This window comes from Pan paniscus, chromosome 10, assembly GCF_029289425.2.
Source record: "Pan paniscus chromosome 10, NHGRI_mPanPan1-v2.0_pri, whole genome shotgun sequence".
Taxonomy (NCBI): domain Eukaryota; kingdom Metazoa; phylum Chordata; class Mammalia; order Primates; family Hominidae; genus Pan; species Pan paniscus.
Window position 1 is genome coordinate 46,047,426 of NC_073259.2, and position 26,612 is coordinate 46,074,037.

A 26,612-nucleotide genomic window follows, 5' to 3' on the forward strand; every position below is an offset into this window, starting at 1 on the left:
CAGCAATAGCACTCCTAAGTATTTAGCTGAATGAGCTGAAAATTATGTCTGCACAAAAAACCTGCACATGAATGTTTATAAAAGCTTTATTCATAATTGCCAAAAGCTGGAGGCAACCAAGATGTCCCTCAAAAGGTGAATAAACAAACTGTGATACAGCTATACAATGGAATATTTTCCATCAATAAAAAGAAATTATCAAGCCAGGAAAAGACATAGTGAAACGGGCCAGTGTGAAAAGGCTGCATACTGTATGATTCCAACTGTATGACAGTCTGGAAAAGGTAAAACTATAGAGACAATAAAAATATCAGTTGTTACTGGGGCTTGGGATAGAGAAGGAGAGATTAATAGGTGGAGCACAGGGGATTTTAGGGGCACTAAAATGATTCGGTATGATGCTATAACAGATACATGACATACATTTGTCATGACATTATGCATTTGTCAAATTCATAGAACTATACAATCCAAAGAGTAAACCCTAATGTAAACTATGGAACTTAGCTAATAATAATGTATAAATATTGGGTTATCAATTATCACAAGTGTACCACACTAATGCAAGATGTTAATAAGTAGGGAAAACTGGCCAGGCACAATGGCTCACACCTGTAATCCCAGCACTTTGGGAGGCCAAGGCAGGTGGATTGTTTGAGCTCCGGAATTTAAGACCAAACTGGGCAACATGGTGAAACCCCGTCTCTACAAAAATACAAAAAATTAGCCAGGTGTGGTGGCACATGCCTGTAGTCCCAGCTACTCAAGAGGTTGAGGCACAAGAATGACTTGAGCCTGGGAGACAGAGCTTGCAGTGAGCCGAGATTGCGCCACCACACTCCACCCTGGGTGACAGAGTGAGATCCTGTCTCAAACATAAAAAATTTAAAAATGAGCAAAGGCTTGAATAGACAGTTCTCTAAAAATGATATATAATGGCTAAAAAGTACAAGAAAAGATGCTCAACATCAATAGCCATTAGGGCAATGCAAATCAAAACTACTTCATTTGAAGTGAAAATACTACTTCATATCCATTAGGATGGCTATTATCAAAAAAGAAAAAAAGAAAGGAAGGAAGATGGAAGGAAGGAGGTAGGGAGGGGTGGAGAGAGAGAAAGGAGGGAGGGGGGAGGGAAGGAAGGAAGGAAGGAGAAAAGAAGGAAGGAGGGAAGGAGGTAGGGAGGGGTGGAGAGAGAGAAAGGAGGGAGAGGGGGAGGGAAGGAAGGAAGGAAGGAGAAAAGAAGGAAGGAGGGAAGGAGAGAGGGAGAGGAAGAAAGGAAGGAGGCAGGGAGTGAGGGAGAGAGAGAGGAAGGAAGGAAGGAAGGGAGGGAAGGGGGGAAAGGAAAAAGAAAGAAAAGTATTACAGCGGATGTGAACAAATTGGAACCCTTCTGCATTGCTGGTAGGAATGTAAAGTGGTGCAGCTGCAGTGGAAATTTGGCAGTTCCTCAAAATGTTAAACATAGAGTTATCATATTAATTAGCAATTCCACTCCTAGGTACATACCTATGAAAAATGAAAACATATGTACACACAAAATCTGTATACCAATGTTCATAGCAACATTATTCACAATGTTGGCAAAATGTGGAAAGAGCCCAAAGTCCATCAACTAAAGAATAGATAAATAAAATGTGTCATATAAATATGACAAGAAGTGTCAAAATTTGTAAAATATTTGAAGATATTTATTCTGAGCCAAATATGAGTGACCAATGGCCTGTGATAGAGCCCTCAGGAGATCCTGAGAACATGTGCCCAAGACGGTCAGGCTGTCAGGCCTCTGAGCCCAAGCTAAGCCATCATATCCCCAGTGACCTGCACGTATACATCCAGATGGCCTGAAGCAACTGAAGATCTACAAAAGTGAAAATAGCCTTAACTGACGACATTCCACCATTGTGATTTGTTTCTGCCCCACCTTAACTGATCAATGTACTTTGTAATCTCCCCCACCTTTAAGAAGGTTCTTTGTAATTCTCCCCATCCTTGAGAACGTACTTTGTGAGATCCACCCCCTTCCCTCAAAACATTGCTCTTAACTCCACCGCCTATCCTAAAACCTATAAGAACTAATGATAATCCACCACCCTTTGCAGACTCCTTTTTCGGACTCAGCCCACCTGCACCTAGGTGAAATAAACAGCCTTGTTGCTCACACAAAGCCTGTTTGGTGATCTCTTCACATGGACACGTGAAACATTTGGTGCCGAAGACCCGGGTCAGCAGTCTTCCCTTGGTGTTTAATCATCGTGGGGATGCCTCTCTGATTATTCACCCATGTTCCATTGGTGTCTGATCTCCACAGGGACGCCTGCCTTGATCATTCACCCGTGTTCCCTTGGTGGCAAGTCAATTGCGGGGATGCCTGCTTTGGCTGCTCACCCACATTGCAGCCCAGAGCTGCTCCCCATCCCCCTTCTCCATGACTCTACTCTTCTCTTTAAACTTGCCTCCTTTACTATGGGCAACCTTCCACCCTCCATTCCTCCTTCTTCTGCCTTAGCCTGTGTTCTCAAGAACTTAAAACCTCTTCAACTCTCGCCTGACCTAAAATCTAGGCATCTCATTTTCTTCTGCAACACCGCTTTGCACCAATACAAACTCGACAATGGTTCTAAATGGCCAGAAAACGGCACTTTTGATTTCTCCATCCTACGAGACCTAGATAATTTTTGTCGAAAAAATGGGCAAATGGTCTGAGGTGCCTTACATCCAGGCATTTTTCACACTTTGTTCCCTCCCTAGTCTGTGTTCCCAATGCAACTTGTCCCAAATCCTCCTTCCTTCCCTCTGGCCTGTCCCTTCAGTCCCAACCCCAAGCGTTGCTGAGTCTTCTGAATCTTCCTTTTCTACTGAACCATCTGACCTCTCACCTCCTCCCCACACTGCTCCTCCTCACGTCGCTCCCCGCCAGGCTGAATCAGGCTCCAACTCTTCTTCAGCCTTTGCTCCCCAACCCTATAACCCTTCTATTACCTCCCCTCCCCACACCCGGTCCGGTTTACAGTTTCGTTCTAGGACTAGCTCTCCCCCACCTGCCCAATAATTTCCTCTTAGAGAGGTGGCTGGAGCTGAAGGCATAGTCAGGGTACACGTGCCTTTTTCTCTATCAGACCTTTCCCGAATCAGCCAGCGTTTAGGCTTTTTCTCATCAGACCCCACTAAATATATGCAGGAATTCCGATATCGAGCTCTGTCCTACAATTTAACCTGGAGTGACCTAAATGTCATCCTAACTTCTACCCTCTCCCCAGATGAATGGGAAAGTTTTTTCTCTAGCCCAATCGTATGCTGATAACTGCTGGCTTCATGAACCACACCTCCAGGAAGGCATTAGAGCAGTTCCCTGAGGCGATCCCCAATGGAACCATCCGGCCGATTCCCCAGATATAGCTAGGCGAGACTACATGGTTTCCTGCCAAGTTGAAGGGCTTAAAAAGGCAGCTTACAAAGCTGTTAATTATGACAAACTTAAAGAAACTACCCAAGGTAAAGAACCCAGCCCAGTTCATGGCCGGCTTAGCAGCAACCCTTAGACGCTTTACCACCCTAGACCCAGAGGGGCCAGAAGGCCACCTTATTCTTAATAAGCATTTTACCACCCAGTCAGCTCCTGACATTAGAAAAATCTTCAAAAATTAGATTCCGGTCCTCAAACCCCACAACAGGACTCAATTAACCTTGCCTTCAAGGTGTACAATAATAGAGTAGAGGCAATGTATTTCTGAGTTGCAATTACTTGCCTCCACTGTGAGAGAAACCCCAGCCACATCTCCAGCACACAAGAACTTCACAATGCCTGAACCCCAGTGGCCAGGTGTTCCTCCAGGACCGCCTCCCCCAGGATCTTGCTTCAAGTGTCGGAAATCTGGCCAACGAATGCCTGCAGCCCGGGATTCCTCCTAAGCCATGTCCCATCTGTGCGGGACCCCACTGGAAATCGGACTGTCCAACTCACCCGGCAGCCACTCCCAGATCCCCTGGAACTCTGGCCCAAGGCTCTCTGACTGACTCCTTCCCAGATCTTCTCAGCTTAGCGGCTGAAGACTGACGCTGCCCAGTCGCCTTGGAAGCCTCCTGGACCATCACAGACGCTTTAGGTAACTCTTACAGTGGAGGGTAAGTCCGTCCCCTTCTTAATACGGAGGCTACCCACTCCACATTACCTTCTTTTCAAAGGCCAGCTTCCCTTGCCTCCATAACTGTTGCGGGTATTGACAGCCAGGCTTCTAGACCCCTTAAAACTCCCCAACTCTCGAGCCAACTTGGACAATACTCTTTTAAGCACTCCTTTTTAGTTATCCCCACCTGCCCAGTTCCCTTGTTAGGTCAAGGCATTTTAACTAAATTATCTGCTTCCCTGACTGTTCCTGGGCTACAGCCACACCTCATTGCTGCCTTTTTTCCCAGTTCAAAGTCTCCTTCATATCCTCTCCTTGTATCTCCTCACCTTAAACCACAGGTATAGGATGCCTCTACTCCCTCCTTGGTGATTGATCATGCACCCCTTACCCTCCCATTAAAACCTAATCACCCTTACCCCACTCAACGCCAATATCCCATCCCGCAGCACACTTTAAAAGGATTAAAGCCTGTTATCACTCACCTGTTACAGCATGGCCTTTTAAAACCTATAAACTCTCCTTACAATTCCCCCATTTTACCTATCCAAAAACCAGACAAGCCTTACAGGTTAGTTCAGGATCTGCACCTTATCAACCAAATTGTCTTGCTTATCCACCCCGTGGTGCCAAAGGCATATACTCTCCTAACCTCAATACCTCCCTCCACAACCCCTCCATAACCCATTATTCTGTAGTGGATCTCAAACATGCTTTCTTTACTATTCCTTTGCACCCTTCATCCCAGCCTCACTTCACTTTCACTTGGACTGACCCTGACACCCATCAGGCTCAGCAAATTACCTGGGCTGTACTGCCACAAGGCTTCACGGACAGCCCCCATTACTTCAGTCAGGCCCAGATTTCTTCCTTATCCATTACCTATCTCAACATAATTCTTCATGAAAACACACGTGTTCTGCTGATCATGTCTGGCAAATCTCCTAAACCCCAATCCCTTCTACAAAACAACAACTCCTTTCCTTCCTAGGCATGGTTAGGTACTTCCACCTTTGGATACCTAGTTTTACCATCCTGACTAAACCATTATATAAACTCACAAAAGCAAACCTAGCTGACCCCACAGATCCTAAATCCTTTCGCCGCTCCTTTCTGTTCCTTAAAGACAGCCCTAGAAGCTGCCCCCACACTAGCTCTCCCTAACTCATCCCAACCCTTTTCATTACACACAGCCAAAGTGCAGGGCCGTGCAGTCGGAGTTCTTACATAAGCCAGGACTGCACCCTGTAGCCTTTTTATCCAAATGACTTGACCTTACTGTTTTAGCCTAGCCATCATGCCTCTGTGCAGCGGCTGCCGCTGCCCTAATACTTTTAGAGGCCCTCAAAATCACAAACTATGCTCAACTCACTCTCTACAGCTCTCATAACTTCTAAAATCTATTTTCTTCCTCACACCTGATGCATATACTTTCTGCTCCCCAGCTCCTTCAGCTATACTCACTCTTTGTTGAGTATCCCACAATTACCATTGTTCCTGGCCCAGACTTCCATCCGGCCTCCCACATTATTCTGGATACCACACCTGACCCCCATGACTGTCTCCCTCTGATCCACCTGATATTCACTCCATTTGCCCATGTTTCCTTCTTTCCTATTCCTCACCCTGATCACACTTGGTTTATTGATGGCAGTTCCACCAGGCCTAATCGCCACTCACCAGCAAAGGCAGGCTATGCTATAGTATCTTCCACATCTATCATTGAGGCTACTGATCTTCCCCGCTCCACTACCTCTCAGCAAGCTGAACTCATTGTCTTAACTTGAGCTCTCACTCTTGCAAAGGGACTACGCATCAATATTTATACTGACTCTAAATATGCCTTCCATATCCTGCACCACCATGCTGTTATATAGGCAGAAGGGTTTCCTCACTACGCAAAGGTCCTCCATCATTAATGCCTCTTTAATAAAAACTCTTCTCAAGGCTGCTTTACTTCCAAAGGAAGGTACAGAGGATCAGAAGGGCAGCAGGGGGCATGGGCAATGCTGGTGATAGATGGCCTAGATGAAGTGAAAAATATGATAGAAAGCTCTTATCTTCCAGGGAGAAGCTGTGACACAAGGAGCAAATGGGCGAAGCACCACTCCTTTGGAATGCTTCCCACATTTTCAGGTCACTAGAAGTAGTCTTGAGAGTCACTAGTTACCTAGGCAGGTTGCCCATCATCGAAGTCTTTATACACAGGAGAGGCTTTATGTCTAGTGGGCAGTTGGATCTGCTGGATCAGAGCCTGGACCACAAAGGTGCCTGCTACCCCTGAGCTTTTGTCCTGGAAGTAGTTGTCCCACACTCTTACCTATCTTGAAATGCTAACCACCTTTCTTTGAAAAGCCTAGGGGTCAGGACATAGGGGTAAAGTGTACAGCCTAGGTGACTCGCACCCTTGCTATGCCCCAGTGTAGGATCAAGTGGCTTTCTTATGCCAGGAGCTGATCCTCTATGGGCCACACACACACACACAGCCTGCCTCATTATAGTACAGGCAGAGCGGCTTATACTGATAGGCAAGATGTTGGAAAAAACAGCAGCTGCTTCCCTGCCAGGTAAGAGACAAGAAAGAAATATATTCCATTTTTCTTAAGGACTAGAGCACAGAATCTCCATATACAACTGCACTTAGAACAAGGAGCAGAACACCCTGGAGGGAGTCCCTGTGAATTTCTTGGGCTGGCAGAAGCAGAAAGACATCAGGCCAGGGGTTTTTCATGTTTGGGCACCAGTAGCTCTGTGCTCATCTCTGTTGTTTGACGACATGAGTTCCTCACCATTTCACTGGTGCCCTATAGTGATGCATTGCCTAGAGGTGAGAAATGGAGCAAGGCAGTGGCATCCATCTCATTAGAGCAGATAACTACCCTCGTACCTCTCCAATCCATCCTCCACCCAGGAGCCAGAAAGATGTTTTAAAACGCAATATGATCCTATCATTCTTCAGTGATTTCCCAGAGCTCAAAAGTGTCCATAAGACCTAGAAGGCACTGCACAATCTGGCTCTTACACCACCTGTACAGTTCACTCTCCCGCTATTCCCCCCATCATCAAGTCACATTGGCCCATTCTGCTCTTTCCCGTTTCACAGCCTATTGTCCCCTTTTCTGGAAAGCTCTTCTCTCTTTGCCTGGCTAATGCATACTCATCCCTCAGGTCTTCCTGAGAAAGGTTTTTCTGACTTCTCAGGCCATATTACATCCCCTGTTTTATCCTCTGATTACATGGAGTTATTTTCCTTCATTGCACTAACACCATTCTAGTTATATAACCATGTGTGTGATTGTGTGATTACTGTCTTAGTCCTACAAGACTATAAACTTCATGAGAGCAGACAATGTACCTGTTTTGTTTACTACTTTATTCCCAGTGCCAAGTACAGTACTTGACATAGTATGTGCTCAACACATTCTCTTGGAAGGAAGTCAAAGAAGGAGGAAGAGTAGGAGGGAAGGAGGAAGGGAAGAGGAAAGGATGAGGAAGGAAGCAGGGAGGTAGGCAGAAGAGGAGGAATGGAGGCCTTATTGGTGCTGGGAAAATATTAGATTTCCTTTCTCTAGTAGGAAAGCTGAAAGGGTTAAGAGTGGCCACTTAACTGAGCCACACAGACCCCAGGATTTAAAGGCAGAAGTTGAACATCAGAATTTTGTCCATCAGACAATGCTGAGTTCAAACCACAGAAGCAGGTCCAAATGAGTCATCAGAGCAAAGGGAGTCTGAGGTGAGTTTTAGGTACACCAGAGCAAAAGGAGAATGAAAAAAGCAGGAAAGATGAGGGCAAATAAGAAATAATCTGTACAAATTCAATAAACAATAGGAAAAAACCATCAGCTGGGTTTATTTCTTGCTGCTTTCTATGCAGGGGCAAAGGAAGTCTGATTAAAGGGATGTAGACCACAAACAGTTGCAAAAGGAAGAAAAGAAAAAAGGAAAGAAAAGAAAAAGAAAGGGAGGAAGAAAGAAGGAAGGGAGGGAGGGAGGGAGGAAGGAAGGAAGGAAAAGAAAAGCTGGCTCTGAGCAGTCAGCTGGCTGTTCTCTTCCCTACATCTCTATGGCATCTTATTTTGAACCAAAGTTATCTTGAACCCTACATTTCTATGGCATCTTATTTTGAACCAATTCAACATTTTGAACCAAAATTATTAAGTTCTTAACTTACACATTGTTCCATATTATCTCCCCTCCTTAATCATAAGCTCCTAGGGAACAGGGAAAGTGTCTATTTCATTTTCTCATTTCCTACAGAGTCTAGCCCAATGATTTCAAATAGTGAGTGCTCAAAAATATGGCTAAATACTGATATATATTTCATAAGTGCTAGTAGTTGTTACTTTAATGAAATTATCAACTTTCTGAGGAAAACCTTTTAGTCCTGAGTTCCTTCTGAAAATATAAGAGAGTTGGGGTAAATAATCGCTAAGGCATTTCCAAAGTGTAAGCTATTGGGGCAATGGCAAGGATATGTCTTATATATATGTTTTATAATCTATCATTTCTAGTATATTATTGGGCAAATAGCGGGAACTCAATAAAGGTTTCCAGTGAATTGACTCCAATATAGATGTATTTAAGTTAAGACGAAATACATAGATGTGTTTCTGAAGCTTCATATAAATTGCCTGTGAATTGAACATTTAAAAATACATGAGAAATCTATTATTAAATGGTTTCCTAAGATGAAAATTTTTTACAATATTTAGAATCATTTTGTAAAATAATAACTCATTTAGTCAACTTTCTTAAGTTTCACATATTTATATATCAAGGATGCTGACAATAGGATAAACCAGATTAGTAGTTTACAGTTATGAGCCAATTGATTTAATATTGACCAAATTAAGTTATTCTGCATAGAGAGATGTGTCCGTTTCCCTACAATTTCCCAGATGATCCATCCCCACCTCTCTCCCTTCTTCCTTTCCCTCCCCATCCCTCTTTCTCTTTCTCTCTCTCTTTCTCTCTCTCTCTCTGTTTCACACACACACAGACTTTCCCCCTTGGGTCTTAACTTATATTTCAGCTTTAGTAGGTCTACGCTGATTTATAATACTATGCATACAACTTTCACTTTCCCATATTCCTTTGAACATTTCTCACCGTTGACCCACATGCCTCACCAGTTTTGAAAACAGGTATGCTTCCCACGGTGTCTGGATCATCCATAGTATCTAGACTCTTCAAGATGTCTGTCTTTGGTGGTGGCTTTGGTATGAGCATGCTGGAAGTAGAAGCTTCCCCAGCTGAGAAACAATAGCTTTAGGTCACCCTCAAGGTGGGATTCTGGGAAGGGAGTGTTCCTTACTCCCTTTCATTTTCCCTATGACTCTTGAGCTGTCCAGGGCTTTCTTTCCAAAAATCCAGTGAAAAATTAGAGACGCGATGTACCTCAAAAAGATTCTATTCCCTTGACATACATGGGGGAAAAGCAGAACATAGAACTAGATACTTTGAGGTGGGGTGGATGAGAAGGCCATTTTTCCTTAGGGCTTGATTTATCTGATAGTTTTGGAGGGTCAGTTATAATGACAATAAAGATTCCCACAGATAAGCCCAGACTGGTCGAAGTAATTCACATAACAACACAATAATGACCAGCTCATGGGATAAATTTTGCTCCCCCCTCAACTCTCAAGTCCTCCTTATCTGCCTGGCATCTATCACAACAAACCAGGTCAAAATCTTACCTGGAAAATACACGACTCAGTGACCAATATTTTATCAAAGTGAGAATGTGATAAACAAGGTCAGTTGACCCCTAAAATCCGTATTTACACTAGAAAGCCTCACATCCTGTATTTAGACTTCTTGTGAGAGAACCCATTCTCTGTCACTGGAGTATGATCAGGAGACAAGGGTACCTGTTCTCTGAGGAGTCCTGACTAACTGGCGAGATTGAATCACACACATGAAAAATTTCAGATGAAACTCGTCTTTATGCATGGCTGCCTCCTAGAAATAGAGACAGAGTTTAATCCAAACGAACGGAGCTGTGAAATAAGATGTCAGTGACTGACATGGACCAGCTACACTCATGACTACTTGGCCTTAGGACTTGACAATATAGTATAAAAGTATCAGCACGTGAGGCAATACAAATAATCTACTTTGATGTATTTGACAGGGGAGGAAACCCTGAACTCAGCAAGCTGCTGAGAGTATCAGAAAGGCTGGGGGCCTCCAGAAACTGCCCTTCTTTAAGTCTGAGCTCAGACTGTGCCTGTGGCCGTGATCTGGGTGTAAAGGACCTATTAAGGGGGCATTTCTCTAAGACTTCTACAGGGCCTGGGTCCAGAGGCCTGCCAAGCTGAGGTGCTTGACAAAAAGCCTGAATGAACAAACATATTTCTTCCCATTATGTTCTCTTAGAAAGTATGGCAGATTCCAGGTTAATCAATGTGTCCCAGGAACAACAAAGCCCTTCAAAGGTCACAGGTGATTCCTGGGTCCTTCTCTTATCTCTACCCAGAAAAGCAGATCTCTAGTGGGCTCCCAAAAGCTTTCCTCACAGCTCTGCCTGTTTCAAATTCCTCCAGAGTTCTGGAAGGTTCTACATCTTGCCAGAGTCTAGCCTAATCCGTCCTCAAGTTGCTTTTTGTTTGTTTGTTTGTTTGCTGAATGGTCAATCAAGTATGAGGTGGTGCAGAGTACAGGACTGCAAGTTAAGAAACTTGTTTCCTAGTCCTAGATGGGCCGTGCACTTAAAACCTTTGGGAAATCACTTCACTTCTCTGAACCTGGTAAGACTAAAGTATCTCCAATAACCTCTACAAGCACTAACGTTCTGTGATTCTCAATAAAACACGAGATAGCCTGACATCGATTTAGATCTCAGGTCCCTATCTGTCGGGGGAAGCCACAGGTTTCCGCAGATTTAGGGCCACCGCGAAAAGCTGCCATGGAAACTGGAACGCAAGCAAAACTCGCCGTGCGGAACCAGAAGGCGGCGGGTAAGGGAGCAGAGGGAACAGAGAAAAGCATAGGACGAAGGGCTCACTAACAGTATTCCGAGTACGAGAAAGCGAAAAAGCCCAGACTGAAAAGGGTACTGACAAATTACGACTAGTCTTAAATGCTCCCTTCGCTTCTCGGGCCTCGCCACACCGCGCAGGCTCCCCACTGGTCCTTAACTCTGTTCTTTGACCTCCTGCCCCAGCCCCCTCCTCTTCAGCCACCTAGCGACTCTTCCGGTGCTGTGAAGGCGGTTCCGGTTCGCGGCGGTTCCCGGGTTTTGCGTTCCGCGCCCGGCCGGAAACCCCTTCGCATGGCAGCCGGTTCCGGTTCGGTGAGTGGCGGCGGGAAGCTGGGGGAGGGGTGAGGATGGAGGGAGCCTGGTCCAGGAGACTGTGTCGGACCCGGTCAGCCGGCCCGGGCTGGACTGGGCGGAAGCGGGGAGCACTGTGGGGCCGGCGCCTTTTCCTCTGCCCCGCCCCCTGGGACCACCTCCCCTCCCCCCTGCTGTCCGGTGGCCGCGCCGTGGCCGCCGGTGGCCGTTAGGCTACCTGAGGCCGTTCCTTCTGGTCTCTCTCTCCTGGGCCGCGGAGAGACCGTCTCCCTGCCGTTACAGCAGGCCCCATCCCAGCGCCCAGCCGTACTTGGGGAAAGGCCGGTTGCGATTCCGGGGCTTTCCCGCCAGAGCAGGGTCTTCTCTGGGGAGAGCTGTTTTCACCGGGAAGCTCGGCTTTCTGTGGTACCGGCTTCATCTCCCGCCTTCCTTGAGACCCGAGTGATATTTCTTGACTACTTCTGCGTCTCACGTAAACATTTCTCCAACTCTCCTACTCTGTGGTATCTCCCTGAGATGTGATATCGCTAGTGCCACCATCAGAAAGAAACGTCTGGACCCTCCTGCTCAGGTTATGAAAATCCCCTTAACTGCCACAATTTGCTTACCTGGCTCATCGCCTCCTGGTAATTCCCTTGAACCGTCTCTTTCTTGGTGTACCCTAACGTGATCTCTGGATATATGCCTCGTTTCTCTTTCCTTGAGCTTGGTGATTTCTGTTTATCGGTGCCTGTGCAGTATTTCCACTATCTGGTTGGCAGTAACTTGCTTCTTTATCACTTTCAAGTCAGCCTTGTTAAAGTCATTTTACTTCATATTTGGTACACTTATTATATTTGGAGTGGTGGTGATTCTTGTAATATTCATATAAAGCCTTTTATCTACTACCAACTATTTGACTGAGGGTCTTTGTTATAATTGGTTATTCTGGATGGATTAGATCACATCATCTCCTAAATCTTTATTCTTCATAAAAATAATTTGTGTTAAGGACTCATGTTGAAATACAGATTACCCTGACTTTGAAATTACAGTTAAAGCGCAACTTTAAGCATCTCTATAAGCATGATCCCTTAACCTACTTCCAGTTTACAGTCTACCACCCTTTATTTTTCCTCTCTAGTCCCTTTTAGGAAGGCTTATTCATTTTTAACTGACTTCAATTAATTATCCCAACTGCAAAGATGGTCTTCATGTCACTCATCTAATGAGTTGTCTAGAGGGAGTGGATGGGTACAAAAACAGGTTCTGCTGCTTCTGGCTAAGGGAATGCAGTTGTTGACTTGCATTGCGGCTTTGGAACTCTTGTCCTTTTCTTCCCAACTTCTACATCTTCTATCAGTTGTACCAGCTCTACTGTCTTGCGGTACCTGTTTATGGATCTGGCTTTCCCTACTAGACAGTGAGCTGCTCAGTGGCAGGGACCCTTTCTTAATGCACGTAGTCCGTGCACAGTAAATGAATGTGTATGAAAGAATTTGAATACTTAGGGTTTACGGCGTTAGAGTGTTAAGGTATTTAAGGTGTTAGAGTCTGATTGGGAGAGATTACATGTAAAAATAGAGGGAAAGAACTAACCTCAAACACATGACGATATAGTACAAACTATTGTACATATAATTGTTTTTCAGAACTTGGAAAAGGGTGATTTCACATGATTGCTTTCACACCCTTCTTATATCATAAATTGTTCTAACCACATCTTGGTCCTGGATAAAGCTAACATTGCGTGTCTCTCTCTCTCTCTCTCTCTTTCTCTTTCTCTCTCTCTCTCTCTCTCTCTCTCCCTCCCTCTCTCTCTCTCTCTCTCTCCCTCCCTCCCCCCCTCCCTCTGTCTCTCTCTCTCTCTATATATATATTTTTTTCTTCTTTTTTTAGACAGAGTCTCGCTCTGTCACCCAGGCTGGAGTGCAATGGCTTGGTCTTGTCTCACTGCAACCTCCGCCTCCCGGGTTCAAGCGATTCTCCTGCCTCAGCCTCCCGAGTAGCTGGGATTATAGGTGCCTGCCACCACACCTGGCTAATTTTTTATTTTTCGTAGAGACAGGGTTTCACCATGTTAGCCAGGCCGGTCTTGAACTGCTGACCTCGTGATCTGCCCACCTCGGCCTCCCAAAGTTCTGGGATTACAGGTGTGAGCCACCGTGCCCAGCCTCAATATATATTTTCTAGTAACTTCCTTGCAGCCCTAGGTATTGTCTTTCATAATCCCCTCTTTGCATATATGTAAGGTTATAAGTGTTTCACCGCAGTTGTCAAGACTGTGATCTTTTTTGTTCTTTCAGGTTTCCCATTATCTTGTGTTCCACTACTAACCTGACTTCATCTGAATGTCTGTAACAGCTTATGTTCTTTCAGTAAATTACATGACCAGTGTATACTAGGAAATGAATTATTAGAATCATTTTTTTAAAAAGAAAACGTTTTTACAGTTGCATGAATTTGGTGGCATCAGAGGTTCCAGATCCAACATTTTCATGGAGAATCTTGGGGTAAAATATTCCTTCTCCCAATGTAACTGCAAGTGGCTAAAAGAATGTACCATAAGCACACTGAAGTAGCTGGATGTATTTGTATTAAAATATAAATGTGGGGTTTTAATTATTTAAAATTATAAATCAGTGTGGATTCCCCAGGGTTAGTGAGAGATTACTTTTAAATTGCCAGTGTGTATTAATCTTTGAGGTTGTGTTAAAGGATTTGAAGTTGTATAATGTTTGAAATGTGCATTTGCCCTGGAGTCAGGATACATGGATTCTTGTCTTCTTTTTGCCCCATCTGTGTGATTTCAGGGAAGTCACTTAACCTCTCTGGATATAATCGGTAAAATTCTTTGAATTTCTAGCTTCCTTTTCTCTTCACATCTATCTCAACAAAATACAAGGAAATTGACATGGGATTAATCTGTTGGGCACCAAGCTTTTAAGTTGGCATTCTTCTTAATAATAATTTTAAAAAGGCTAGTAATGACAATTATGAAGCAACTTTAAAATGTCAAAAAAGTGTTGCTAATGTATTAGTTGATAAGATTTTTCCCCCTTAATCTGGAACCCAAGGGAGTCTACTCTATTAAAGAAGAAAGAAGGGGAAAGAATAACCTGAAGAATTTTTAGTAAAGAAGCCTTTTAAGTTGAGCATTTGGAAATATATTTGAAGCATAAATCTAAGGCTTAAATTCTTTAGGGATCCTTCCTGGCAAGACTAGGTAATCAGATGATTACTCTGCTTAGTCTATAGCTATGCCAAGAAAACTTCTTCTTTTTTTTTTTTTTTTTGAGATGGAGTCTTGCCCTGTCGCCCAGGCTGGAGTGCAGTGGCGTGGTCTCGTACGCCAAGAAAACTTTAAGCTGCCTTCCTTTGTGTGACTTTCATTATTGTGACCACAAAGAATGTCTATTATCATCATCCAGCCTCATGAATACATTGAAGCCCTAGTATTGCTATGTGGTTGATGAAGTGCTTAATATTTTTTAAAAATATGGTTATAAGATTATAAATATATACAGGTGTGACTATTACCATCCCTAGTAGCCTCCTCCTCTTGGAAATCTACCAAGACCATATGTGCCGAGGATATGTTTATTAACCTAGTTCCAAGCAGTTTGGTTGTGTTTTTGTGTTTGGTTTTTTTTTTTTTTTTTGAGACAGAGTCTTGCTCTGTTGCCCAGGCTGGAGTGCAGTGGCATGATCTCGGCTTACTGCAACCTCGGCTTCCTGGGTTCAAGCAATTCTTCTGTCTCAGCCTCCTGAATAGCTGGGATTACAGGCACGTATCACCACACCTGGCTAATTGTTGTATTTTTAGTAGAGATGGGTTTTCACCATGTTGGCCAGGCTGGCCTCCAAGTCTTGACCTCCTTGGCCAAGTGATCTGCCCTCCTTGGCCTCCCAAAGTGTTGGGATTACAGGCGTGAGCCACTGCACCCGGCCAGCAGTTTGGTTTTTAACATCTTTATTTTGTGGAAAAAGTGGATACATCAGAGGAGACAGTAATTTTTATATAGGCAAAGGGGCTTTGGTTTGTAGCAGTTTGATTGATGATATTGGGGGAAGTACTTTGTATTACTCCAGAGTAGCTCTTGATTGTCATTAGAGTATCAGGCTACTGAGTAAGACATGGAAGAAAAGTCTTAATAGGACCATCACAAAGTCTGTCACTTGTTTATGAAGTGATTTAGCATGAGGTAATAGAACAATGGATTGGGAAGAATTTCTAGGTTATAATTTCGGTGTAGTTGCTAACATTATGACTTTATGCAAACCACTCAGTCTCTTAAGGGTTGGCGCTCCCAATTTGCTTCTTGCTTTAATATTCTATGATTCTGTGCGTAGTCTGTAATTGCTGTTTAATGTAGTACAGGTTGCAGAAATGTTTGGAAGTACCTCAAGCTAGTTTTAGTTTTTACTCTTTTCCCATCAAGTCAACTCTTTACCACCTTAGATTTTTCTCCACTAAGAACACAAACAAATGTCACTTCTAGTGGCTGCACCTTCTAAAATTAAGTGAAGTAGGTGTTTCAGTATGTAATTTTTCTGTTTTGTGTCTTCTTTTATAGGACTTTGTATCTTTGCTAAAGTCAGTGATGTGAAAAGACTTGAAATGGGTAAGACTAACTAGCTGTTGAATCCTTTTAGCTACTTTCATTGGTTAAGCTGTAGTGAAAGAATGGGTTTTCCTAACATTTTCAGTATTTGTATCTTTGTGCTTAATAATAATTTTAAGAGAAATTTTAATCCTAATTATGTAATACTATATACCAAACAAAATTATTATTATTGCTATTTTTGAAACGTAGTCTTGCTCTGTCACCCAGGCTGGAGTGCAGTAGCACAATCTCAGCTCACTGCAACCTCTGTCTCCTGGGTTCAAGCAATTCTCCTGCCTCAGCCTCCCAAGTAGCTGGGATTACAGGCATATGCCACCACGTCCGGCTGATTTTCGTATTTTTAGTAGAGACGGGGTTTCGCCATGTTGGCCAGGCTGGTCTCAAACCCCTGACCTCAGGTGATCCGCCCACCTCAGCCTCTCAAAGTGCTGGGATTACAGGCATGAGCCACCGCACCCAGCCCACATAATTATCTTTTGGTTAGAACATTGTTTATATGCTCATTTAGGAGTATTATCTCATTGATTGTATTGAAAAAGTCAAGTATACCCTAGCAAACATTTACTGTGTACTAGACCCTGTTCTAAGTATTTAAAATATATTGGTTCATTTAATCCTTATAACCATCTTACAAGGGTACCTAATAGTACCTACCAAGTAGGTTACTGTTGTTATCCCTATTATATCACAAGGAAACTGAGACACAGAAGTTAAGAAGCTCGCCTAGAGTCATGTACTATAACTGGCTGAGCCAGGATTTAAACCTAGGCACTCTGGTTCTAGAGTTTTCTAGAGTTCTCGTTCTTTTTTTTTTTTTTCTCTTTTTTCTTTTGAGACGGAGTCTCGCTCTGTCACCCAGGCTAGAGTGTAGTGGTATGATCTCAGCTCACTGCAACCTCTGCCTCCTGGGTTCAAGCAATCCCCCTGTCTCAGCCTCCCAAGTAGCTGGGATTACAAACATGCGTGCGCCACCACATCCAGCTAATTTTTGTATTTTCGGTAGAGATGGGGTTTCGCCATGTTGGCCAGGCTGGTCTTGAACTCCTGACCTCACGTGATCCGCCTGCCTTGGCCTCCCACAGTGCTGAGATTACAGGGGTGAGCCACTGCGCCCAGCCAAGAGTTCTTGTTCCTTAGTACTATGTTATACTACTTCTAAATGATAAATAATTTGATTAATATAAATATTCTATTTCATTTAGCTAGTGTTACTGAGAATTGTGGTTAGGACATTTTTCACTATTTCATTTATAGTACTTTATGTCTGTTAAGGGGATCAATATAAGGTCAGGACTAGTAGCTAATTTAGGAATAATTTGAAAAATCTATACACTTAGGTCTTATAACATCCCGTATGTTCCTTTTACATTCACATTAGCTTTCTCTCTATTCTGTGTTTTCCTTTTCCTTAGTCTGCCTTCTCCTTCCTTGTTCATTTATTTCCATTTTCTCTCATTGCTGATAGCAGTGTAAGTCATTGAATTCTGTGACGTTTATTGCTTCTATTCTAGCTCTTCTATAGTAACAAAGGTATCAAAAATGGTTCTGAAGTAAAATTCTGCCATAATATTATAGTTATTGAGCTGATACCTGTTAAGAGCAATATGAATAAAATTATGCTTTTAAAAAAATGTTCAGGCAGATTATTATTATTATTAGAGACAGAGTCTCACTCTCTTGCCTAGGCTGGAGTGCAGTGGTGTTATCTTGGCTCACTCCATCCTCTGCCTTGGGTTCAAGCGATTCTCATGCTTCAGCCTCCCAAGTAGCTAGGATTACAGGCATGTGCCACTATGCCTGGTGTATTTTTAGTAGAGATGGGGTTTTGCCATGTTAGCCAGGCTGGTCTCAAACTCCTGGCCTCAAGTAAGTGATCCGCCCACCTCAGCCTCCCAAAGTGCTGGGATTACAGGTGTGAGCCACCACACCTGGCAGGTGGATTACTTCTTAAAGCACTTCTTTGTGTTAAAACAGGAAATGAACCAGTGTTAACAGTGTGTGTTACTGAATGGTGAATTTTTTCCCCCAATTTTTTTATATTTAAAATTTTTTCTGTAGTTAAAATATTTAAAAAGTTTCTTTTGGGAGCATTTTTGTTTTTGTTTGTGTTTTTCTTTGTTGTTGTTGTTGTTTTCTGAGACAGGGTCTCACTCTGTCGCCCAGGCTGGAGTGCAGTGACTCTGTCATGGCTCACTGCAGCCTTGACCTCCCCGGGCTCAGAGTATCCTTCCAGCTCGGCCTCCTGAGTAGCTGGGACTACAGGCATGCACCACCATGTCTGGCTAATGTTTTGTTTTGTTTTTTAATGGAGACAAGATTTTGCCGTATTTCCCAGGCTGGTCTCGAACTCCTGGGCTCAAGCCATTCGTCTGCCTCAGCCTCCCAAAGTGCTAGTATTACAGGTGTGAGCCACCTTGCCTGGTCTCGTTATTTTTAAAGCTTTAAATTAAGCTGTTTATATGTGTACAAGTTTTGAACTGTTTGGTAGATGGCCTCAATTAATTCCAAATGAGCCAATTTCTGCACATGGACCTCTTTTGACAATGACAATATGAGATTTTTGCCATTGGTTAGCTATGAAAGAGGGATTTTATTTTATTGCAGAGTTGTTCTTCAAGTTCTTTTTTGTCTTTTTTTATTATTATTGTTAGACATAGGGTCTCCCTCTGTCCCCCAGGCTGGAGTGCAGTGGTGTGATGATAGCTCACTGTAAATTTGAACTCATGGGCTCAAGACAGTCCTCCTGCCTCAGCTTCCCAAGTGGTTGAGGCTACAGACACGTGCCACATTGGCTGGCTAACTTTTTTTTTTTTGAGATGGAGTTTTGCTGTTGTTGCCCAGGCTGGAGTGCAGTGGCATGATCTTGGCCCACTGCAACCTCTGCCTCCCAGGGTCAAGCAATTCTCCTGCCTCAGCCTCCCGAGTAGCTGGGATTACAGGTACCCGCCACCATGCCTGGCTAATTTTTGTATTTCTGGTAGAGACGGGGTTTCACCATGTTGGCCAGGCTGGTCTTGAACTCCTGACCCCGTGATCCACCCGCCTCGACCTCCCAAAGTGCTGGGATTACAGGTGTGAGCCACCACACCTGACCTGCTGGCTAATTTTTAAATTTTTTTGTAGAGACAGGGTCTTACTATGTTGCCTAGATAGATCTTGAACTTTTGGCCTCAAAAACATCCTCCTGCCTCAGCCTCTCAGAGTGCTGGGATTACAGGCATGAGACACCATGCCTGGGTGGGAATTGTTTTTATTAGGTGAAAAGATTGGTTCATAGGAAAAACGTTATTGAGGAATTATGTGACTTGAACTAATCCAGACTGTCTCCCCAGATGATATTGCTGATAGGTTGAGGATGGATGCTGGAGAAGTGACTTTAGTGAACCACAACTCCGTATTCAAAACCCACCTCCTGCCACAAACAGGTTTTCCAGAGGACCAGCTTTCGCTTTCTGACCAGCAGGTTAGGAGCAATTTTCTTCCTTTAATTAATTAATTATTTGGGCTCATCATAAGTTTTCATCTTATGTAGTTTAAATGCCACACTCAAAAATACAAGCATAGCTATAAACTTTTTAGAATCAGTAATTTTAGTGTTTGGAATTCTGCTCTATATATTAAAATTAAGACAAGGATGTTAAGACAAAATAGGCTGTATGAGTTCTTTGAGAACAGTACGTTTTAGAAAACTCATTGTTCCTCTGAATTTTAAAATTACTTATATGCAGATCAGTGTTCTTTTAAACTAGCACCTAAAATTGCTGAGCATTAAATGGGGGAGAAATGTGAAAATATACAGCAGCTCTAAGATGTCTGTGCTATAATGCCTGATTTCTCAAGGTCTAGTTCAGGACCAGCAGCATCAACATTACTTGGGAGCTTGATAGAAATGCAGACTCTCAGGCTTTACCTCATATCACTGAATCAGAATTTATATTTTAAAAACATCCTCATTTGATTTATATGCATATGAAAGTGTGGGGAGCACTATTAAGCAGTCTTTTTCAATAGGAAAGCCATTAGTAATTTGGATGAGATCATTCTTTGATGTGTGAATCTTTCCTAATTATAGTAGGATGTTTAGCATCCATGAGCCCTAGGCACTAAATTCCTGTAACATCCACCTCCCCCCATAATCATTTTAATAGTTAATATATATCCACTCATTTCCAGATATGTACTCAGGGTACAGCACCACCTCTGCTTAAGAACTATCTCTGTAAAGTTATCAAAAGAACCAAAACCAGATGGATTTTTCTCAGCCTTTTTAATATGTGTTATAAATGGCTTTCAGACAGGATGTACTAAATACATATTTACCTTCTAGTGAACATTCTTTGAATTAAATTGTATAACAAATATTTTGCCTGTTTTTTTCCTTGAAGCCTGAATTATTTCATTAGATTGTCTGTGTGTTTTCCTTTCTTGTTAGTATGTAGTATTAATACGTATAATATATAAATATAATTATATTGAGTTCTGAAATAGTCTTAGTTCTGCTATAGTCTTTATTTAGAGATGGGGTCTCTCCATGTTGTCCATTGCAAGTCTTGAAGTCCTGGGTTCAAGTGATTCTTCTGCCTCGGCTTTGCAAAGTGCTGAGATTATAGGCATGAGCCACTGCACCTGGCTTATAGTCTTGTTTAATTATATATTTTTCCTAGTATATGTTTTTATTTTATTGTTAAAAAAGTGACATGGCCAGGCGCGGTGGCTCACGCCTGTAATCCCAGCATTTTGGGAGGCCGAGGTGGGTGGATCACCTGAGGTCAGGAGTTCAAGACCAGCCTGGCCAACATGGTGAAACCCTGTCTCTACTAAAAATACAAAAATTAGCCAGGTGTGATGGCGCGTGCCTGTAATCCCAGCTACTCAGGAGGCTGGGGCAGGAGAATCACTTGAACTCAGGAGGCGGAGGTTGCAGTGAGCAGAGATTGTGCTGGTGTACTCCAGCCTGGGCAACAAGAGTGAGACTTTGTCTCAAAAAAAAAAATGTGACTTAAGAAAAATCTGCTTTGTTTAGATTTTATCTTCCAGGCAAGGACATTTGGACCGATCTTTTACATGTTCCACAAGAAGTGCAGCTTATAATCCAAGCTATTACTCAGGTATGACACATTACTTGGAGTCAAGGGACTTTATACCTTTTGGATTTCTTGATAGCATATCGTTTATGTTTATCATCTCTAAAAGTAAAAACATTGTCAAAAACAAGATGGTATTTTCTTCACTAAAACATCATTTGAATGGCTTTTCCTGTGTATGTGGTTGCTATGATACTTTACTGATTTTGTCTCATCCAAATACTGGTTTTCTAGTGGGAAAGTGTTTTGAGAATCTAACTGTCCATTATGCCATTGTAAAAAGCAATACAACTTTGTTTTTGACCTTTTTTTGGGAATATGTGTATGTGATGTGTGTAAAGGGTGTTTGTTTTGCGTTAATTTAAATCACAGAGCAAGTTTATTTCTGTTGTGCTTGAAACCATGAAACCTGAAAATTTATTTCTTCCTGAGCTTGTCCTTCTTTCAGGGCAGGAAATGTTAACTACATGTTTCTGTCTAGCACCTGCCACAGCCATATGCTTGCATATTCAAGGGCTTTTCTATTTAACTTGTGATCCATGACAGAAGTCAGCATTCTCTAGGCTGTTCTTATCCTGTGACCTGCCTGACTTATCTATCATCTGCCCTCTTACTAGGGTTTGGACTTCCAAGGGTCTTCTGCCCCTGCCTTGAGAAACTAAGAGTTTTGTTGGTTAGCCTCTTGGCTGTAGGACTCAGAAAGATTACAGTAGTCTTCCCAGGTCTTTTTACTCCTCATGCTTCAGTCTCCTTGCCTTACCACAATATGGGAATACCAGTTATACCATTGAAACTGCCTCAACAGGAATTTTTTTTTTTTTTTTTTTTTTTTGACACAGAGTCTCCCTGTGTTGCCCAGGCTGAAGTGCAGTGGTGTGATCTCAGCTCACTGCAACCTCTGCCTCCTAGGTTCAAGCAATTCTCCTGCCTTAACCTCCCTAGTAGCTGGGATTGCAGACACCCACCACCACGCCCGGCTAAATTTTGTCATTTTAGTAGAGACGGGGTTTCACCATGTTGGCCAGGCTGGTCCGAACTCTTAACCTCAAGTGATCCGCCTGGCTCCCCCTCCCAAAGTGCTGGGATTACAGGTGTAAGCCGCTGCACCTGGCTGGATTTTTATAAGGATAAATTGGGATGATAAATATGGAATGCAGATAATAATTATTCTTGTTATTTGGCTTCCTTAGGATTCTTTGTCAGCAAGATGAGATCTCCTCCCTAAAAAGACGTTAGTAGGATGCTCTTTTAGATTCATACTATATTTAAATGTGATTTAGGTGGGTGATACTTTATCTGCCCTGGGCACTGGACTTCCATAGTATGTGCATAATTTGTATAGAAAAATCAATCAATTTTCTCAAAACGTAACTCTACTACCATTATTATTGAGAAGGCTTTTTGATGAACAGAGTCTGAAATCTGGTTTGATAGGTCAATATTAATGGTGGAGGAACAGTTGAATGGTTAATGAAATTAGATCATCAGTATTTCCATTTGAACTCAGGCTATGTTTGCTTATAATTTCATATGCCAATTTACCATTGGATAGAATCTCTGCTTTAAGTTAAAAACAATTACTTAATAATAAAGTTATATAGAAAATTCTACTCAAAGTTCCCTTCTCATAACCCAATTCTAATGTTTTATTTCTAGTTTATTTTTAATTATTATTATTATTATTTTTTGAGATGGAGTCTCGCTCTGTCACCCAGGCTAGAGTGTAATGGCGCGATCTTGACTCACTGCAACCTCCGCCTCCTGGGTTCAAGCAATTCCCCTGCCTCAGCCTCCCGAGTAGCTAGGATTACAGCTGCCTACCACCATGCCCGGCTAATTTTTGTACTTTTAGTAGAGATGGGGTTTCGCCATGTTGGCCAGGTTGTTCTCGAACTCCTGACCTTAGGTGATTCACCTGCCTCGGCCTCCCAGAGTGCTGGGATTATAGGCATGAGCCACTGTGCCTGGCCTATTTTTAATTTTTTTTTGAGACAGAGTTTCACTCTGTCACCCAGGTTGGAGTGTGGTGACATGTTCATGGCTCACTGCAACCTTGACCTAGGCTCATGCGATTCTCCTGCTTCAGTCTCCCGAGTAGTTGGGACTACAGGTACATGCCACCATGCCTGGCTAATGTTTTGAAAAATTATTTATAGAGATGAGGGTCTTGCTGTATTGCACAGACTGGTCTCAAACTCCTGGGCTCAAGTGATTCTTCTGCCTAGGCCTCCCAAGGTGCTGAGATTACAGGTGTGAGCCACTGCACCCCATCTCATTCAACTCTTATTTAACTCAAGTCTCTGTGATCTCTTCCGATTATCTGTGTGTACATACCTCATACACGTTGCATAATTGGACACATGTAGTCTTTTTTAACTCAGTATTTTTATTTTAATTTTTTTTGAGACAGGGTCTCACTCTGTTGCCCAGGCTGGAGTGCAGTGGCACAATGACAGCTCACTGCAATCTGCACCTCCTGGCTGTGATCCTCCCACCTCAGCCCCCTGAGTAGCTGGGACTACCAGTGCATGCCAGCATGCCTAGCTAATTTTTGCATTTTTTGGTAGAGACGGAGTTTCGTCATGTTGTCCAGGCTAATAGTTATAGTTTTTCATGTGTCAACATGTTCTTTTTTTTTTTTTTATCATTTTCTGCTCATTTCTAATTCATGGAATTGATACGCACATCCACAATCCTTTATGTGCAATTCCAAAATCCAAAAACCTCTGAAAACCAAAATTTTTTTTCACATCTCATTTGGCTTCAAAACCTGACCTGAGGCTGGGTGCGATGGCTCAGGCCTGTAATCTCAACACTTTGGGAGGCCAAGGCGGGTGGATCACCGGAGGTCAGGCATTCGAGACCAGCCTGGCCAACATGGTAAAACCCTGTCTCTACTAAAAACACAAAAATTAGCTGGGTGTGTTGGAGGACACCTGTAATCCCAGCTACTTGGGAAGCTGAGGCAGAAGAATCGCTTGAACCCAGGAGGTGGAGGTTGCAGTGAGCGGAGATCGCGCCACTGCACTCCATCCTGGGCGACACAGTGAGACTCCATTTCCAAAAAAAAAAAAAAAAAACCTGACCTGAATTCATTCCTTGGCAAAACCTACTTGAACTGACATGAAGCTGTTTATATTTTTTCTTTTTTAAAATCTCTGTAAAAATGAGTATTTTCACATTTTGCTGCAGATAACATGTTTGATTACAGAGTGCTCTTACAGATTATACTTGAAAGTGTTACCTAATATATCAGGTTATCTTTCTAAAATTCCAAAAATTTAAAATTTGGATATAGAACTGGACTCAAGCATTTGATTTGGGATAATGGGTGTGTGCCTTCATTTGCTTCATTATTTTCCCTATGGTTTAGGTGCACATTTACCCTTACCATTTTCAGCTATTGTTAATAACATGACTTAAAAGCATTGGTATATAGAGCTTTTTTTCTCCTAAGTTTTAGTAAACCCTTGATATTCACAAAGAATATATCTAAGATTATCTTAAGTCCTAATGTAATATTTGGCCAGATTCCTTGGCTTTCTACTCAGTTACGTAGTTGTTGAGAATTACATTTTTCTTATGTTTATCCTCATACCACAAGTTGATTCCCATATCAACAGTCTTACACTAAAAGCTTCATCTCTCACTTGAGTACCTTTTTTTTGGAGAAGAAAATAATTATAACAGTTACTATATATATGGTGATGATTAGAGAATAACAATAGTAAATAATAAAGTCATACTGAAATGGGATGCTAAATTACAGCTTGAAGCAGAGGACTCAAATTTGTGCCTTTAACAAATCTCATCTAGTCCCTGATCAAACAAGCTTATGGCATGTCACAGACATCAAAGGTCCCTTTCTAAAAATCAGGAATTTAAATCTGTGAACGTCAGTGGTCTATATATATATTTTTCTTATAATGAAGTCTTTAATTAAAACCTACTTTTTACTATGGACTTTAAAAAAACTTCTTCCTCTTTCCACACTCATTCCAATTATGCTCTCTCCTTTGGATATATTCTTTTCTGATAATCCCCACATCGATTGCAGTGGTCATCACCTTGTGCCTTACCTCTTGATTGGGCTAGACACGGACCCTCAGTTTACCTGCCTTTATCTGCTGATGCTGACTTTATTGGTATTTGTCTTCTCTCTCACCCTGCTGTCCCCTCCTTCACCAGGATGCAAATGAGCAGGAAGGCCCAAACTTTAGGATCTAGGATCTGGAACTTCTCCTTTATTACTTTATTGGATTGACTTCTCTAGATCAAGCTTTTTAAGAATCTGCCTCTCAATCCACTTAAGATTAGAGTATTTAAAACATTGATTTTTTAAAAAATAAAATTTTAAAAACTTTTTTACAGTTTACTTTGTTACAGCAAAACTTTACACGCCTGTAATCCTAGCACTTTGGGAGGCCAAGGCGGGAGTGTCACTTGAGCCCAAGAGTTTGAGACCAGCCAGGCAACGTACTGAGACCCTGTCTCTACAAAAATAAAAATAAATTACCTGGACATGGTCACGTGTACCTGTAGTCCCAGCTACTGAGGAAGCTGAGTTGGGAGCATCTCTTGAGCCTGGGAGGTCAAGGCTGCAGTGAGCTGCGATGGTGCCACTGTACTCCAGCATGGGGACAGAGGGAGACCCTGTCTCAAGAAAAAAAAAATGTTTAACCCTAAACAGAGAAAAGTGGGATGAAAAGAAGTGATTTTGCTTGTGCTTAGAATCATTATCAATGTCTTCTCTTTGGAAAATATGTTACATTAGGTTACCAGAATGATACTTGGTAGGTAATATTATTTAAACATCCTGCTATTATTTTAACTAAAGTTAATAGGAACAACTGGTAGTACTTACTTTCATAGTAAGTAGTTACCTGACACATTCTTTTTTTTTTTTTTGGAGACAGAATCTCGCTCTTGTCGCCCAGGCTGGAGTGCAGTGGCACGATCTTGGCCCACAGCAACCTCTGCCTCCCGGGTTCAAGTGATTCTTATGCCTTAGCCTCCCTAGTAACTGGGACGACAGGCGTGTGCCACCACGCCTGGCTAATTTTTTGTATTTTTAGTAGAGACGGGTTTCACCATACTGGCTAGGCTGGTGTTGAACTCCTGGCCTGAGGTGATCCACCTGCCTCCGCCTCCCAAAGTGTTGGGATTACAGGCGTGAGCTACCACACCCAGTCTTGACACATTCTTTTTTAATATGAAGTTTATTATATTCATAAAAGTATTGCTTGTCCCTGCAGAAAATTTGTGTAGAAAAGTAGAAAAATACCCATCACTCTATCATTAGAACATAACCACAATTAAATTTTTGGTGTATTTTCTCCTAGTTTTGTGTGTATGTTTGTACACGTAATAGGTAATCTTTTTTGTGGTGTTCGTAACTCTGATTTCTCACAGAAATCAGTGGTGACAGACTATCATGTTAAACTCTCACTATATGTGGCCAGGCACAGTGGCTCACTTGTATTATCTCAGTACTTTGCCG

The 26,612-nt window shown here is 42.5% G+C and overlaps 2 protein-coding genes across 9 annotated transcripts in view; one reads left to right on the forward strand and one right to left on the reverse strand.

The window, feature by feature from the left end:
* The window catches only part of PFKM (phosphofructokinase, muscle), a 40,872-nt gene extending 28,740 nt beyond the window's left edge, over positions 1-12,132 (reverse strand). The window contains exons 1-3 of one of the 3 annotated variants that reach the window (XM_055095709.1): positions 11,639-11,969; positions 9,998-10,088; positions 9,257-9,379 (exon numbers count right to left, since the gene is read on the reverse strand). In XM_055095709.1, the coding sequence (XP_054951684.1) occupies positions 9,257-9,379; positions 9,998-10,088; positions 11,639-11,839 (415 nt within the window). In that variant the 5' untranslated portion in view covers positions 11,840-11,969. Of the gene's footprint in view, positions 1-9,256; positions 9,380-9,997; positions 10,089-11,189; positions 11,309-11,638; positions 11,970-12,029 lie in introns of those variants that run through there. The other 2 variants (XM_055095710.1, XM_008951130.5) reach the window with 2 other exon arrangements.
* SENP1 (SUMO specific peptidase 1) overlaps positions 11,296-26,612 on the forward strand; it is a 65,502-nt gene continuing 50,185 nt past the window's right edge. Inside the window, exons 1-4 of one of the 6 annotated variants that reach the window (XM_063593066.1) lie at positions 11,296-11,421; positions 15,978-16,025; positions 19,361-19,491; positions 21,052-21,136. In XM_063593066.1, the coding sequence (XP_063449136.1) occupies positions 16,022-16,025; positions 19,361-19,491; positions 21,052-21,136 (220 nt within the window). In that variant the 5' untranslated portion in view covers positions 11,296-11,421; positions 15,978-16,021. Of the gene's footprint in view, positions 12,048-15,977; positions 16,026-19,360; positions 19,492-21,051; positions 21,137-26,612 lie in introns of all 6 variants that reach the window. The other 5 variants (XM_003825790.5, XM_008951134.6, XM_063593065.1 and 2 more) reach the window with 5 other exon arrangements.